Genomic DNA, 16,829 nt, shown 5'->3' with positions numbered 1-16,829 from the left:
ATGTTGAATTTTTTTATGTACGTGTGTAAGCAGCATTAACAACATTGTCTTGGTGAGTTATCTAACTAAATTTTTCGTTTGAGTTAACACATATTGTTGTCGCAAAGTCAGCATTTTCAAAATATTTAAATCTCGGTAGCAATAAAAACCAGTACAAGAATCGTTGCTAGAGTTTATACGGCAAGTGAACAACTCTTCGTTTAAATTTGTTCGTAATCCCTGTCAATAAATCAAATATCTCAAAGACCATAGAATTTCATTAATAGAAACTAGTTCGCGTTTGAAATTGAATAGAAGATCTCGCTCAAAGAACCATTTTAGAGAGGCCTTCATTACAGCGCATACACCTGAACTACTATATGTCCGTCAAACGCGAACAAGTTACAAACTTGGCACAAACATAGGTAGATACACAAGAGAGAGCGAACAGGCAATCACACACGCAATATACGTAGTGTAGAACTGTGGCAAAGTTCTCGTATAAATGGTGTGCACGATCAGAATGAGGAAGCTATTATAAACGGGGGTATTCCTGTTTCAGAGCCAGAAACCCACATAATCGGCGCGCCTGATCTTTTTGTCAATAAGGGTAGCACCATCAACCTCACCTGTCTAGTAAAATACGCACCCGAGCCACCACCAAAGATGACCTGGAGTCACAATGCCGAGGTGAGTGTGAGGGACTATAATACAGCTCTTCTACTTTTCCTATTGCTGAAGTTGCGCTTTATGGACGGGCTACTATTCCAATCGAGTCAATTATTGAATTCAATTATTGACTCGATTGGAATAGTTTCTCCTCCTTAGCCGCGACTTTCGTAACACTAGGTCTTTTGCCCTCGTTTATGCGTATATATGCACACAGTGCGAGCAGAGATTAATAGCTCGATAAATTGTTATTATCACGCAGCTTATTGCAAATTTACGGAAAGCGCGCACACGCACTTGTAGTTGCGTTCCAACACGGATATTGCTACATCGAGATATTGTTCACATACGATCATCGATTTTCAGCTTAAACGATAACATTATGCGAGCGAGCAAGGCGAACAATACGCGGAATTACTCTCTTATTAATGGTCGCAATTATTCATAAATATGCGTCGGATTGCTTTGGCGCGGGTAATATCAACGGGCGTTAATAAGCACTTTGACTTTCCACACATTTATATTATAGATTTGATAGGATGACGTAACGAAAACTAGCCACCAATCGCGCTTGGAACGAACAATGAAATAAATTTCTTCGAGGAGGCTTTGTCTAATCAACGTAACTTTCCAAGAGCTCCGTCTCTGTCCTCGCTCAAGCCTGGCGCTGCATTTCTACCTGACAATTAAAGACTTTTGGACGTAGATTGCAATCATCAATATCAGAACACGAACAGTCATCTGCGACTTCTGCTACTGGCATCACGAGCTCGCTCGCGCGCAATTAAATTCGCCTTTGCAAAAAGACCCTAATCAAACTAGTTACTGCAAGCTATATCTATATCAATTAGCGTTCGAGCGCGTACAACTTGCTATAGCAATTCGTGCTTTCTTCGTGAGCCCCGAGGTGAACTACCTTTTATGTGCTCGCGCGGAGAGATGTTCTCCCCCGATCAATCTTATCTTATTTTGGTTTGATTTGAAACTTACTTTGTATACATTATCAATGCTGCAAAATAAGAAACGTGGTCGCCGATTAACCTCTATAGCAAATATTAAATAAATTGGCGCGCTTTATGTATCGAACCTGGTACGAGCATGATTGATGAAGACACTAACGCGACAAGGCGCCGCAGGCTCATCAATTATTCGCTCATGTATGTGTGTCTATGCTCATAGGAGATCAACTTCGACTCGCCGCGTGGTGGTATCAGTCTTGTGACGGAAAAGGGCCCCGAGACGACGAGTCGACTGATGATCCAGCGTGCAGTGCCGAACGATTCTGGCGTCTATACGTGCCAGCCGAGCAACGCCAATCCGAGTAGCATACGGGTGCACGTCGTCAAAGGTATACGTATATATTACCATTTGAACCCTCTCTCTCTCTCTCTCTCTCTCTCTCATTTCAGCTTCTTCGCTTTGCATACGCTAATTGTTTAACAATGTTTCTTCATCTTCCATCTTCGTCAAAGTAAATATCGCTAAACTTTATACTCTGAGGGAAATTTATATTCGTTTCGAAAAATGGATCTTTAGAAATTTTTATAGGAAACACTTTCTTATGCTTTTGAAGCCCTATGGCAAAGATATTATTTCTCCAATCTTCAACTTCTTTACCGGGTTTATCGACTTTTGACTTTTTATAGAACCAAACAATATCTGTCTAGATACGGTTTTATGTTGTCCTGTCGGGCCGGAAAAAAACTCGTTGACGGAAGAATCCAACAATCGCAGAGAGCTCATCGTAACAAATAGGAATTGAAGCATGGGTTCTTTTATTCGTAATCACAACGTCGTCGAAGTGACAAATAGACATGTGCTCGGTGATTATGGAGCAACGAGCAAGCAGACGCTAGTCACAGCCTCGAGTGTATGTAGAAGGGCTAATGCTGTGGCTACATATCTCTCTGCTAGTTCTTTGGCCTCACGGGGCCATGGGCCAGTAGAACCAAGGGATGATATGGCGCATGATGTACGACGCGCTATTTGTCTCCGTCGTCGAGCTAAACGTCATTCATTCCCCCGCTGCGAGCACGCACACGGTCATCTTTTCGTTTCGCTTCGTCGCTGCACTCAATTTTTCAATCCGTCTCTTTCTAAATCTATTATCTAGCTGATGTCACACTTTGCACTTACTCCCAGCGACTTTTCATCTTTCTATCTCTCTCTCTCTCTCTCTCTCTCTCTCTCTCTCTCTCTCTCTCTCTCTCTCTCTCTCTCTCTCTCTCTCTCATTCCAGTCGCTGCTTTTTCAACGAGTCTTTTCGCTCTTTTATGAATTCTTTTTTCCTCGAACGCGGGCGAGAATATGAATCATACATTATTATCGCAGATGTACACTGTCATCGCAATCAAAGTTAATTACTGTCATAGTATCTGCAAGTTAATTAATAATTGTTAATTAACTTAATGCACACGTGCATATTTGCCGACTCTGTATTCCGCTTCAAGTGTAAACATCAATGATTTGATAATAGCCATCAATAGTGAATGTTTAAAAAATTAAAAACAATTCGTGCGTTCATACATATCGTGCTCGTTATTGTTTGCCATCGAAATACTCCCAGTCAACAACAAAAAATAAAAAAAAGTAGAAAAAGCAGCAGTCATTGCTACTTCTGAAATTATTCTGCAAAAAAAAGCTCTAATGTTAATTTTACCGAAAGTCAGCGAGAGCAAAGAATAAATAAATGAAAAGCAAAATGTTGTTGATCTTTTTACAGAGGAGCATCCAGCAGCAATGCATCATGGCGACGGTAGTGCGTCATTCGTCAGGTCTGCATCGACGGCCCCGTTAATGCTAGTAATAGTCAACGTGATGTTTGTATAAAGCCAACCGCAAACTTTCGCCGATTGTGATATGTGTGCGTGTGGGTGTATGTGATATATATATGACGGGCTCTAATTGTGAGAATACGAGTACGTACCTGTATATGTCGTCGGGTAGTTGTATGAATGTGTCTATCTCTTATGAATGCGCGCACGGGTCTGAATGAAAGCGACTGGCCTAACACTGACCGTTGCTTCTTTTTTCGTATTGTATTCAGCACTGGCTCTGTTATATTCGTATAAGGAATTTAGTATTTTGTTATTCGACGAGTAAACAAAGAAATTTCTTTGTGGGTGTGGCGAAGATTTTCAGGATTAGGACATTTGTAAATAACATTCACTGTATGTACATATCAATAAAACAATTGTCTTTGAAATAGTCAAACCCAGCAATTTTTACTTCTTTTATTATTTATTTTCATTTCTACTGTGATTTAATATCCGTTATTGAATTTATTATTGAAAATATCTAGTGAAGAGCACATAATTGATGTATTTAAGCCACGCGATTTATTTTAAAACTAGGTTGATTTCCTCGAAACACCAGTACTAGACATAATTTAAACGGCGAGTTGAATTGTAGGTCGCTTAATCGAATCTAGCCGTTGATCGACCGAGAGAGGAGACTTTCATAACTGTCGGAAGATTGTAAATCGACGGAGGAAACTAAATGTCCCAGGATGTGCAGCAGCTGTAGCGACGGGACAATGACTTATCAATATCAATTCAGTGCTCGAACTTCATCCTCGAGATCTTCTTTGCAAGCCGAGGAGGCACTATTGAGATAAACTATGAAATCGACGACCTTTGGTTGATGTTGGATCACTGGCGGCGCAGTGACCGCGCGGCATTGTTTCCCGTTAACACTTATCCAAGTGCAACGTTTCTTCGCGTAATTCGTTGGCGGTTCATGCAACGTCATTGTTTTACCAAAAGCAAAGAGACAAGGCCCGAGGTAAGGTTGTGTGTCGGGAACAGGCTGTCGATAGGTTAGTTCAAAGCCACCTGTATCGGCCTGAGGGTTCAATGGTAGATCGAGCACCACTGTGAAAGATATGGAATAATAATTGGCTATTTGCGTAAAACATTGTGCAATGCACGTATTAGTCTTATATAAATTAAATGCAAAAGGAAATATCAGTTATAACATTAAATATAAAATCGTCTCGAGATTCTATTTTTAAAATATTTTCTTGGAACTCAATGCATAAATTTATCAGTTTGAAATAGACTTCATCAAAGTCGACTAAAAAAAGGAAATTCTCTTTCTCTTTCAATATTCACAAGCTCGCTAATGATCGCTAAGATATTGTATAATCGAGAAAATAACGCAACAAGCATCCTTATGAAGTACAAACCTCCAGTTGTCTTATGAATATCGATTAGATCTTGGATTCAATAATTTATCGATCAAGCGAGAAGCGGAAGCAATTTGCAAAGGAAGGAAGGAATGACGGTAAGAAAACTCTATAGTGAAAGTAAGTCAGAAGGTAAGAAAAAAAAGGAAAAAAAATAAAGCGATACGAACCCTTGACCAGACTATCGAGTACAGCGGCATAAAGTCTATGGGTGATCCTGGAGCTTGGTGGATGCATCCTGGGATTGGTGTTTATCTCGATGAGCCAAACCGAAAGATCGTCCATAACCATGAAATCTGCACCATAGAGCTCGAAGCTGCAACGCCGCCGGTCCATGAAGTCTTGTGCCGCCAGCATCGTCAGCACAATCGCACGCGACATCGCTGGGTAGATCCTCTCGTAGTATGGCTCACCTTCGTGGCCTAAGCTTCTGCAAGCGTACACACACACAACTACAGAAGCTCACTCAATCTAATCCGACTTGATACGCTGCTGCATTGCCGGTCGCTTTTACGCATTTCCTCTTTCGCCCGCTCCCTCAAGGCTACATCGACCATTCTCTGCATTTCCCGTGATTTAGAGCTCGATACGACTTTATTGAGAGTTTCTTTTTCCATTACCTTTATCCGCGTGAATACGCACTTTTTGGATTTGAAATATATGGCTTTGATTTTATTTAATCATTATTAGTTTGGATTTTTCGACATACCATCTAAAAATATTTATTCATTCAAATCTTTTCTTGTCCGACCTAACGCTGATATACTTCACTGAAAAAAAATTTTCTTGTTTGCTTTAAATTTATTTTCTGTCAAAAGAATTGCAAATAGCATTTTATGAGAACGCCAAAATGAAGCCAATATAGGTGTAAATGAGTAGTTAGAACGCATGTGATGCCATCGTAAAAAAAAAACAAATTAAATTGCCATTGATTAACACGGAATTTCTCCCAAACTTGATGGTTAAAAGTTTTATTATGTATCTAGTTTACTTTATGTTCAGATTTTACGTACAGATTCAATTTTCAATGTTCGAGAATTTTATAGCTAATGAATTTCAATATACTGTTCAAAATATAGATTTGTTACGGTACTATCAGCATAAAAGCACAAGTGATGTAATGACGCTCTTTAAAGCCATAATACCTATGCAATTCAACATTCATCAAATTTTCATGCATGTGCTTACGAAATGTATTACAGTATATTCAATATCAAAAAATTTGAAACGCACGTCGAATGCTACGATTGTAACTTTGGTATTTGACGATCAATCGAATGAAACAGTACATCGAAAAAGAAGAGTCATTGAAAAGTACGCTTTTTCTTAGATCACTCTTACAAGTTTGCACCCGGTAAAGCTAATAATCTTCGAATCCCTTTGCGAGAATACATAAAAAGAATTATTGTGAAAATTACTTCAAGTATTCGTTGAGCTTCTCGCAGTTCCATCCCTGATCACGAACGCTGGCTTGGTGCTGCTGCTGATCGTTGGCAAGCTCTTCTCCACGGCTTCGTCTCCGTCGCCGTTCGAGGTCATATCTCTCTTGCACAGCCGTATTGCATAGATGGATCGCTTCGTGATAAGTTGTAGAGGTGTAGGGCTTGGAGCTGAGTCGCAGCAGAGCCTCCCTGAAGACATTTACCCCAATACCCCACCCCGGTAATGACTCTTGGCTCTTCTCCTCGCCAAATGGGTTTCTCGAGCAACGACGACGAGTGACCGTCGTCGTCGCTCGAGGACTCTCATGCCTATTATACTCCTCACTGAATCGATTTCGCAAGAGGTTTGTTTGACGCTCCAGAGAATTCTAGATGACTTTGCACGTGATCTCTCTCTCTCTCTCTCTCCCGCTCTGTTCTTTTTCTCTCTTTCTCTTTCACTCTCTCTCTCTCTCTCTCTCTTTCACTCTCTCTCTCTCTCTTTCGACTATCTGAACCCTCGTTCACTTCCTTAGTATATTGTATGGGACTCGTTTTTTATTTAATAATAGAATTAATAGTTACGCGGCTAGAGTTAGAAAGGAGTGTTATCATTAAATTGCCAAGTAATACAGCACAGTAAATAGGTTCTACGTTGAACTTCATTATAAAATCTGCGTAATCCTAATTATGGCAGGCATTTATGTTTGATCTATCGGTTAGTATTTCAGACTTTTTTAAGTAAACCGATAAAATTAGGGGAATTCCGTGTTCATCACTGAACAGCGAACAATTCAGTCGATAAGAATCAATTAAAAATAACGAAAAGTATCATGTCGTTAAATAAAAAAACACAAAATCCTAGTAACTAGTTGCAAATAATTGTCTGAAAAGAGAAGGAACGCACAATAGCGATTAAAAGTACGTGCTTTACTTACTTGAAAGTCCATATAGTCATAGGGAAGGTAGAGGTGACGAGGAACCACTGTCGAATGTCAAATTTGGTGGCATGCACGAGGAGAGGACGCTCTGCAAACGGAATGCTTGTTTATCTTGGAGAGAACGTGCGGGTAAATAAGTAACGACTGAAGGTTTCAAACACTCTCTCTTGGAAGAGAGAAACATTACCGATGTACTTTTGAACGATGTAGTAGTCACGAGGTTTGCTATCCACGCGCTGCATGATAGTTTTAATCTCGTGTGTCACGAAGATGCCCGAACCACAGCATAAATTACTTGGCTTGACGATCCATATGTTTCTTTCACCATTCAACTTGAATTGAGAATCCAATCTTGATAGCTTCTCCAATGCCGATTGAGCTGCTGCGTGAAGCATCTGTAAATATCAAACAGTGAACGGCTGCGATGTGACTTACGTTGATGTTGAAAAATACGACTCATTAACTATTAGATAAACATTGCTTTCTACCTTTCTAAGACAATAGTCATTTTAACCAAGTGTATAGCTATTTCTACATTACTTTATTCGAAAGTTGTGCTACTTAAGTTTTGAATGGAATTCATACTAGAGCTTACTAATATCGGAAATGAAGACTAATTGTTTTTTGCACTTACTTTTAATGATACGCTTGTTCTCACGTTGGAGATAATAAAAGCCATCAACCAAAGTTTATTCACAAATAAATGACAGGTCAACAAATCATGAAGTTCAGATAAATAAGAGTGCATTGATTGATGCGTGAAGCATATATTAGATATGAAGAAAAAGTATAGCTGCCAGGCATAGACACAAACCAAAATGGAGAGGGAGAGGGAAGAAGGGTAGAAGAAGATGCGCGACGCTTCTCACAACTAAGTAGCTCGTGCTATCTGCCTCACAGATTCGACATCGAAAACTCTCTTTCGTGGGGTACAACGATATCTCATCCTCAGCATCGCTCGCCTCCCCCATTAGCATAGCTCGCCTAGCCAAACTTCTCGATACTTTTCAGCGTGACTCGGCGCTTCCGAAAGCAAGCAAGAAAGATGAAGAAGAAGAAAACGAGGGCTAAGGTTAGGCGAAAGAACGAGCGTGCGCATGAATAAGAGATACGCGCGAGCTGCTAATCCCAACCACCATTATCATTATCAAAGGGCTATTCCATCTCCAGTTGAATAATATGAGCGCGAGCGATAAATCATTCGAGCTGCGCGGAGGGGAGAAAAATCTCCGCACGGCACTGTGTGCTACGTAAACATGCATCAGTTGGTTTCACTGCGGCTGTCCGGGGATGAATGTGTACGCGTTCACTACTGTGTTCGCGGCGCTCGATTTGCTTTCTTTCTGCCCTAGCCCGCTGCCACAAGTATGAATTTACGATTTGGCCTTGATGTTTCAAGTTGCTGTTTCGAAAAAGAGAGGTAGTCGTGATTAATGCGCCGGATTATCTCGGTTGTATGGTGATTCGAGAGCGCTAGCACTCTTCTCACTCTTCTCGCTCTTCTCGTTCTTCTCTCACCCATTTTGCACGCTGTCGATAGCTTTTTGATGATTATAACCGTTGTCAACTCCATATAGTTTGTTTAACTTTTTTGAAAGAAACGTAAATGTTTTCTCCTGCACGCGGGTTTTGTTTTATTTTCCCGCGATTTTACAGCGAATCATTAATGGAAATTCGTTTGTGTACATATGAAAACTTGGCAATTCATGCAATTAATGACACATTGGGTAGTCAGATATATTCAATGCTAATTTTTACCGGGTATTATTGTATCAAATTCCAAATTGCAATTATCTGTAGTGTTCTTTTGGCATACACGAAAAACTAATAACCTGTTATAAATTAGCGAAAAAAATTAAAGCTTGAAAGTTGAGCTCGGAGCAGAAATTGAAATTGTCTCGTCACTCACCTCAAGTCGATTGGGATCAGACTTCGGTAAATTTGCCATTCCATTAGGCTTGTACAAGAGTCTCTCGCAATCTGCACTGAATAATAGCCATTCCTCTTCGCTTATCTCGCTGTCCACCTCGGCGTCGATGTCCTCGTGCTCCAATTCGGCGATTTGTTCTTCGCAACGTCTTACTGCAAACTCGATCGTCTCCAGAGGGATCTCAGGCTCGCCGCCACTACCACCGCCACCTCCTCCATCTGTCGATTCTTGTTGCTGCAACGGCAAACATTCCTTCGTAGCTGGACTTTTACTTCAGACTCAGACTCTTTCGACGACTCTTCCAAAATACTTTTGCACTGGTGCATTCTGTTTATTTTTCGTTTCGAATTCTTTGAACGTCAAAGTTTTTCTTGTGTGCTTCTCGATTACTTTTTTCTGTCTTCTCGCGGAAAGAAGTAATTGAAATCGACGTCTCTATACGAGTGTTTTCTTTAAATACTTTAATCGCTAGTTGTTTTTAAACACGATTCAATACTACGAATCAATAAAGGTAACATCAATCAAATCTTATACGATTTGAAAATTCATTGAAAAAGTGTAAATGCATTCCTAATTTGTTGATGCATGAGGAATTTCACAAAAAAGTACCACAATTCGGCAGCTTGTCTAACGAATTTATAAATTGAGTACACACTCTTGTTAATATGATCTCATCATACCACACGAAATATAGAACCTGTAAGGACTTCTGGCTATTCCCGTGCATGCTTATCATACCCTTTTGCTGGTCTATGCATACGTTATATATACAATAGTGTATTCATTGTCTAGCTATGAAAACTGTACCGTTGCAAATAAAACATTAACTAACGATATTAAAAAATCTTAATATTTATGTATTCAAGATATGGAACTTTACTTAATATTGATGTTTCGACCCTTTATTTTGCATCAAATTCCAAAAATATGTCAAAAAATAGTCGCGCGATTCCTGAATTAGACTTCACCGACGAAAATACATAAAAACAGAGGTATAATGTTGAATTTTTAATTTATTTTAATCTCAATTTTTAAGATTTTGAATTTAAAAAAGGGTATCTTACGTATGTGAAAGGAACAAAAGTATTTTTGTCTTCTAATTGATATTTAGAGTGAGGCAATCATATTACGAAGAGTGGTCACATTCAAATTATGGTACTATTTTGGAGGAATCCTACATATAGTCGGCTAGGGCCACACCAGATCAGAACAAAGACACTGACCAGTTCATCGGTATCTGGATTGTTGGCTTCGGTATTCGTGATGCGGCGTATAAACCGCCTGAGCAGTGCGACAGTGGTACAACGCCGAAAATCTGCCACGAAAGCCGCAAGCTCACGACTGGGGTTGTAGCTGCGGGGAAAGAGCACGTCCGCGACGCTTGCTTCGTACAGCCAATGCGCTTCTTGCAGCACGTGGGCCATGCCCAACTGCAAAATACGTGAATACGAGCTTTCAGTTATACCAATCTACGCTTACAATATTTCTTTGCCACGCCATCGTTTCACCTGAATTTTTTGGTCATATTCGAATTTTATGCGCACAGATAAAATAATAAAAGAGCACGTTTTTCATACATAAGAGTTGAGATTGAATTTCCAATGAAGCACACAACAAAATTTTCAGTAGACTTTATTAAATGCAGCACGGCGGAAAGTCTTAGGTATTTCACGGAAATACAAAAATTAAATAAGCTATTCCGAACCGAGAGAAAGCAGATGCCGTGGAACGTTGTAGGTCATTCACCTGATGCCCCACGCACGTGGGTCTGTGTTGTTTTTCCCAAAACGAATCTGATTGTGAGGAACGCGCCGATGCCAGGGAAATTTCCGAGCCTTACGACGCGCACGTGTTCTACCGAACTTGTCGTTTTCTTTCCTGTATGAAAGGGAGATATCTTTCCATCACGTTTACGATACCTGGTTCGATTTTTTAGGATCGGTTAAAACCCAAGATCCAGCCAGCCGATAAAGATAAAAACCGAGAGACGAATTCTCGAGTACCGGCACGATAATTAGTCGGTGATACGTCGGCCGGGAAACTTAAAAAAAGAAGCAAGCCTGCACGCGGACTGCGGTACACGTGCGAATTAGCTGCTTTGTAATCACCGCCCCCGCAAAATACTTATCATATGTAAGCGTGCGGCTATCAAAAACGTTTTTATATCTGGCTAAAGGCTCGAATGGCGGATATTTGTAAGAGACATTCCCGACCAACTCCTTCGCGAAAAACAAACCTATCGCAAAGTCGATACCACCTCCCCCAAATCACGCATATGAGCACTTACGAAAATAAGACGGCTCGTTATGCCCCGAATAGGACACGCTACGGTCCTTGAGAAAAAAGGAAGGAGAAAAACGGAATCTCTCCCTACGAAAAATCGAGCACCAAGATCTCGAGTAGGAGGATGGTGATGCACGGCGCCCTATTGGCAGAAGGGCTGAAAAGAAATACGTCCCCAGACCTCTAGGTCAGACATCGAAGGGGGAAAAAACTCTCGATACGACCGACTGGGTACTCAGTTGCGTTCCGTCCTGTGACGCGTTCCATCAGTCGCCATTTAGCGCTTCTCTAAGCCAGATTTTTTCTGCAACAAAATTGTCTACTTGGCCTTTTGATTTCCTATGTAAAAGGGTTCTGACGTTACTGCAATAAAGACAAGAAATACAAAAAGAACATGTTCCTTTATTTCCCGCTATCCTCACCTCAATATAAGCCAGCAGCATAACATGGTTTAATGAATTATACATTGACTGAATATCTGAAAGGGGATTCGCAGACGCATATCTAGTTTAGTAAAAAAATGTTAATGAAAGCAACGCTGGAAATTAGTGTTCCAAAACTTTTCTTGAAGAAACTTCTGGAAATATGCTTCAATTAGAACTTTTTCTGATTCTATTACCTTAGCGTTAACAACTAATGTTGTTTTATAATTTTTATCTAAAACGGCGAAAGAGTAAATACATCACAGTCAATTGGATCATTTGATGCGAACTAACTATCGACGTTTTCATAAAAATTAGGAATAAGTCAATTAAAAGTAACTGAAAGACTTGATCGATTAAAATAATATTCGTATTCTGTATAGTCGTGTGCAAGTCTACAGTATAAGTTCGGCGAAAGCCCAATGAAGCGGTTAACAGTGTAATTTATTGCCGAAAATTATTCGGCGAGTGAAACAAAACTTATATATCACAATTTCATGCTCAGTTTCCAACGAATTTATCGCTTGACCGTTTGCTACCCGCACTAGAACCTAACACTTTCTTTTTACATATTGCCACAATGTTCACAGCATTCGCAATAAACTAATAAAATAAACAAAAAACAAATAAGAGAGATTTAATTGGACTAACCTTGGAAGTGTAGAGCGAAGGCTTGTGAAATCGATTGAGAAGTACACTAGCGGCAATTGAGCGATCCCACTCGATAAAGTCATTGCGGCAGTCCCATATGAAATCTGGTTGCGTATGTCTCAACAATGCATAGGTTAATGCTCGTTCATTGAGTGTGCCGTCAGCAAGCCTTACATCGCCAAGTGACTTAACCGACTCGAGATTCACACTTGCTGATATAGCTATGTGAAGCAGTTTGCAAGGGATTAGTATTTTGGAAGGGATCGCTTAGGTGACATAATCCTATTGATCCAGCTTACAAGATTTACTTGTACATAGTTCTGTAAGCAGGAATATTCTAAAACTAGTGGACTTCACGACTCTAATTACAAATTGAAATATTTTCAAGAAATCATGAATTTAGGTGGCACAGCGATGCAACTTGCAGCTTTCACTTCAAATACATCAGTTTTCTAATACTCGAATAGAGCTATATAACTGGGTAAATTGTTTTGATTTAACAATAACCGCTTGTCTATAATATTGAATTCGAAATTTTATATTGACCGCAAAATAATTAGTAAAAATGTAATAAAACCTCTACAATTCGAAATCGTTGATCATTCGAGGTTTAAACTCGGACTCTTGAATATATTTTATACCGATCAATACAAAATTACCTCAATAATTCAACATTCGACAATTCGAAAGCTGAATAATACAATGAAATTATGTACTCCACAAGACATTTTGACGCGCATTTTTACCTTAACAATTTGTAGTTACTCCGAACAGTCGATTTCGAGCGTATGCTATATAGGACTTTGTATAATCTATTTATAACTATAATAATATTTTAAATAAAAAAGGATGATTTGATGAAAATATACAATTAATTCAAACGGAATCGATTTTTTCTTCAGCTGTATAGAATCAACAGTTATAGAAAAAATAAAAGTACTTACAGAATCATCGCGATAAAGTGTTGTACTTACAAACTTTGAAAACATTTGTTACAACTGAAACTATAAAAAATTGTAAAACAAAGATAAATTACTTGCTTTTTGTCAATGAATAAATGTTGACCTTAAATATCTTAATAACATGAAATTTTTACAATTTTTCTTTATTGACAATTTGAATTTGAAGCCCAGACTCTCAAGTTTCGAATTATCGAAGTTTTACTGACATTCAAAAATAGTATTCAGCTTCACTATATAACAGATAACTTTTTGGAGGTATTATCATATAGATTGTTAAAAAACAATGTGATCTTCATGAATTTGATTTGAAGAAATTTTACATTATTATTATTTTATTTCGCGTTATTTAATGTTTAAAAAGATGCAAACAAATTTTGATAATAATTTTGATTCTATGATGTAACTTAAGCTCATTGCAGGAATAAAGTCGAAAACTTCTCAATTTCCCATTATTGAAATGTATGGAATTAATTTTTTTCTTATAAAATTAATATCTCTATTATGGATCTAATAAGAGTTTGAAAAGTTATTTATCTAAATGGCAGACATTCAAAGAAAATAAATTAAACTATATATTTCATTCCTAGTGCGAGAATGTGATTTAAGGCTTGTGTAGACACTTGCGCCCGAGCGGACCGCGGGTGAAGAAGTCACACGAAGATGAAATCACTTTCTCGTACACGTATCTAACTTTATTTTTCGACGCGACGTGTGTGAAACGAAATTTTAAGCATACTCGATTACTCGAGCGTGCGTTAAGTCCCCACGCACAGAGTATCGAACAAATGTTTTCATTACTGTTTCAATTGAATGAATAAATCATTGCTTTTATCAAAACTATTTAGCAGAGTAAATTAGAGAATTAAATGTTTTAAATAGCTTCAAAGTTAATCGATTAATCACTTGCTCCAAAGAAAATAGGTACATTTTTATTTCGACAAAAACATGATCAAAACTACCTCCATTCAAGGTAGCAAATTAACAAATATTGCAGTGGTAGTTGAACTGTTTCAATTTTTGTTTTCAAATTTTGATGGCATATTTTTAATATGTTGAATTTTAGATTTACGCTATGAAAAAATATGTTTTTTGATCTATATTTAGAGGATATCCAACCCAACTTCTTGCATAAAAAAAAGTATCAATATTATACGATTTTGACGTGATTAAATCTTGTGAAAAGATTGTGTGAAATTGGAATAATTATGAAAAAAAAAATAAACGTTCGAGTTACAGTTGCCAGTGAAGCCAAATCAAATGAAATATAATCAATCAACCAGAAACGCTAATACTACATTGGTAAATTAGTAAAATAAATCAAGTTTTTATGTAAACAATAAAAAAAGAAAGATAGCGATGTACGTCATTTCACAAATATGAAACTGATACTTGACCGTGCGCGCGCGAATACAAAGCTTAATCGTCCATAAATCCAAAATAATCCAGAACCCCATGATACATCTGCCGAAAATAACAATTTAGCGAACGTCTTGATATTTTGATATTCGCGGCAGCACCCTAGGCACATAAAACCGTACTCTTCGTCCATAAAATTCCGTTGGCGGGCAAAGCGCTTATAAACAAGATTACGTTGGAAAAAAAAGAAAGAGAAGCTACCTCATCAAAACTTTCATACGGTCATTATTTCGAAACGACGTTTACTTTCGAACAATATTTGCTTTGTGCTCTAGCGCACAATAGACCAACCATATGGAAGTGATCTCGTCCTGCTCGGCTCGTACTTCTGCACCCAACCGCGCTCCTCGAGAGCCTCCTTCAGCCTTGGCAATTCGCCTCGTATGAGAAATACCTTGTGCCGCTGTAGCCATACAGGTCGAAGATTTTTTACCGAAAATCAAGCTTATCGTTAGTCTAGATGCTCTCTTGCTTTTGTTTTTTATTCTATTATTAACGTATGGATAAATTTCCATTTTCAGAGAAGAATTCGGTTTATTTGAAAAAGATCGAGTTTTCTTACAAAATTGTTTATCTGCAGTATGCCTTTTTTAGCTTGAAAAATATTTCGAATGATATTATCAACAACGTTTTGTACAGATTTTATTGTGAAGTCATTCACACACCTTAACTATCATTTTAATATTGTATTATTATACATTTTTGTGAAATTTATCTTATTAATTTAAGCGGATAATATACTATTGTTGATAAGAAATAATTATGCAACATAATATCAGGAAGTACGGTCAAATACTGCTACTTGAATAAAAAAACTGATCAAGAGCAATTAATGTAAAAAAGCGGAGATGTCTGACTAGATTAAAGCGTTACTACTACAGAGATGGAATGTACTGATGCATATTAGGAATTCGAATAGTGAAATTCATGAAATAAATCTAATTTAGAAAAACTAATAAAAAATCTGTAGCAATAAAACGATATTTGAAGAAACTTTATACCTTTATAGCCTCCTCGACTTTGGCTTTGACTTTCTTGAAGGTATCGTGCCTGGCTAATTCGTCTTCGCGAGACGACAGGCTGCTCTGCTCGTTAGATGCTCGCTCGTCGCTGCCCGACAGAGCGTCGCACTTGAAGTAGCTCGATTTTACCGAGGACATCGCATTAAGGAGACTGTAACGATAATCCGACAACTGCTGGTTCGCGGGCTTCGAGCTGGATCGAGCTCGATTGTAGGGGTTTTCGTTTTTGCTAATCTCCACCAGCGTCTCACTCGCGTCTGCCAACTTTAAGATCGTCGGCGATATGGCTATCACTGCTCCGCTGCTGTTTTGCTCTTCACTTCGTGCGTCGTTTCGGAAATTAAGGACACGTAATCACGTTTTGAACACAGTAACGAACCAAAAAGCACACAGCTTTGGCGCTCTTGTTTCCGGCAAAGAAAGAATGCTAACGACGAACTAACAGATTCGATTTCATGAATGATCATTTACCTCAAAATCAAATCTAATGTTATTTTAACCCAAAGTGAATGCTCTCTGATAAGAATTATGTCCCAATTAGATGTTAACTGATATGAAATAAATAAAAAATCGATGTCCCTGAAGTCTAGCTGCTACTGCGAGTGTTAATTACAAATATTGATCTACGGACACACCATCGAGTGACTGGATGTCGAAAAATCTCTCCGAACTAATGAACAAACTAAGTGAAAAAGTTGATATACATACTTTTGTTGGCTTCTCGTCGGAGCAGCGGCCTCGGTGGCAGTAGTGCTGGCTGCTGTCTGATCGGACATTAAATTCTTTTTGACAGTCAGTAAGGTTGGCGTTGAAGCTCGTACCTCACCGTGATTGTACCTTCTTAAGTAGTTTTTACTGTAAAATTTTGGTGGCTCTTGAGGCCGCTGCCGCCTCTTCGACGAGTGCTCACGATTGCTTTTGCTCTTTACATCGGCATGTTTCTCCAT

The 16,829-nt window shown here is 38.6% G+C and overlaps 2 protein-coding genes across 2 annotated transcripts in view; one reads left to right on the top strand and one right to left on the bottom strand.

Moving 5' to 3' along the window:
- The window catches only part of LOC131664819 (zwei Ig domain protein zig-8-like), a 22,220-nt gene extending 18,357 nt beyond the window's left edge, over positions 1–3,863 (top strand). The window contains exons 4-6 of the mRNA XM_058936216.1: positions 542–669; positions 1,828–1,996; positions 3,371–3,863. Of these exons, the coding sequence (XP_058792199.1) occupies positions 542–669; positions 1,828–1,996; positions 3,371–3,477 (404 nt within the window). The 3' untranslated portion in view covers positions 3,478–3,863. The remainder of the gene's footprint in view (positions 1–541; positions 670–1,827; positions 1,997–3,370) is intronic.
- On the bottom strand, positions 3,862–16,829 carry LOC131664807 (tubulin glycylase 3A-like). The gene is made up of 11 exons (XM_058936198.1): positions 16,591–16,829; positions 15,862–16,201; positions 15,148–15,263; positions 12,483–12,690; positions 10,350–10,556; positions 9,106–9,360; positions 7,384–7,591; positions 7,194–7,284; positions 6,253–6,465; positions 5,005–5,264; positions 3,862–4,520 (listed from the first exon to the last, which is right to left on the bottom strand). The coding sequence occupies exons 1-11, from the start codon at positions 16,827–16,829 to the stop codon at positions 4,198–4,200; spliced, it is 2,460 nt and encodes an 819-aa protein (XP_058792181.1). The 3' UTR covers positions 3,862–4,197.

The sequence above is a fragment of the Phymastichus coffea genome, unplaced genomic scaffold (assembly GCF_024137745.1).
Source record: "Phymastichus coffea isolate CEN01 unplaced genomic scaffold, Cenicafe_Pcof_1.1 PCOF00045, whole genome shotgun sequence".
NCBI lineage: Eukaryota > Metazoa > Arthropoda > Insecta > Hymenoptera > Eulophidae > Phymastichus > Phymastichus coffea.
The sequence above is the reverse complement of the archived record's forward strand: the minus strand, read 5'-3'. Positions and strand labels throughout refer to the sequence as shown.

Bases quoted from the DNA above. Each gene is read 5' to 3' on its own strand.
- LOC131664807 (XM_058936198.1), bottom strand. From the start codon at position 16,829: ATGGAGAAACATGCCGATGTAAAGAGCAAAAGCAATCGTGAGCACTCG. The intron at 7,285-7,383 runs GTAATGTTTCTC...TTCCGTTTGCAG, and splicing joins CATCGTTCAAAAGTACATCG to AGCGTCCTCTCCTCGTGCAT. The intron at 5,265-6,252 runs GTAATTTTCACA...GTACGCTTGCAG, and splicing joins AAGCTCAACGAATACTTGAA to AAGCTTAGGCCACGAAGGTG.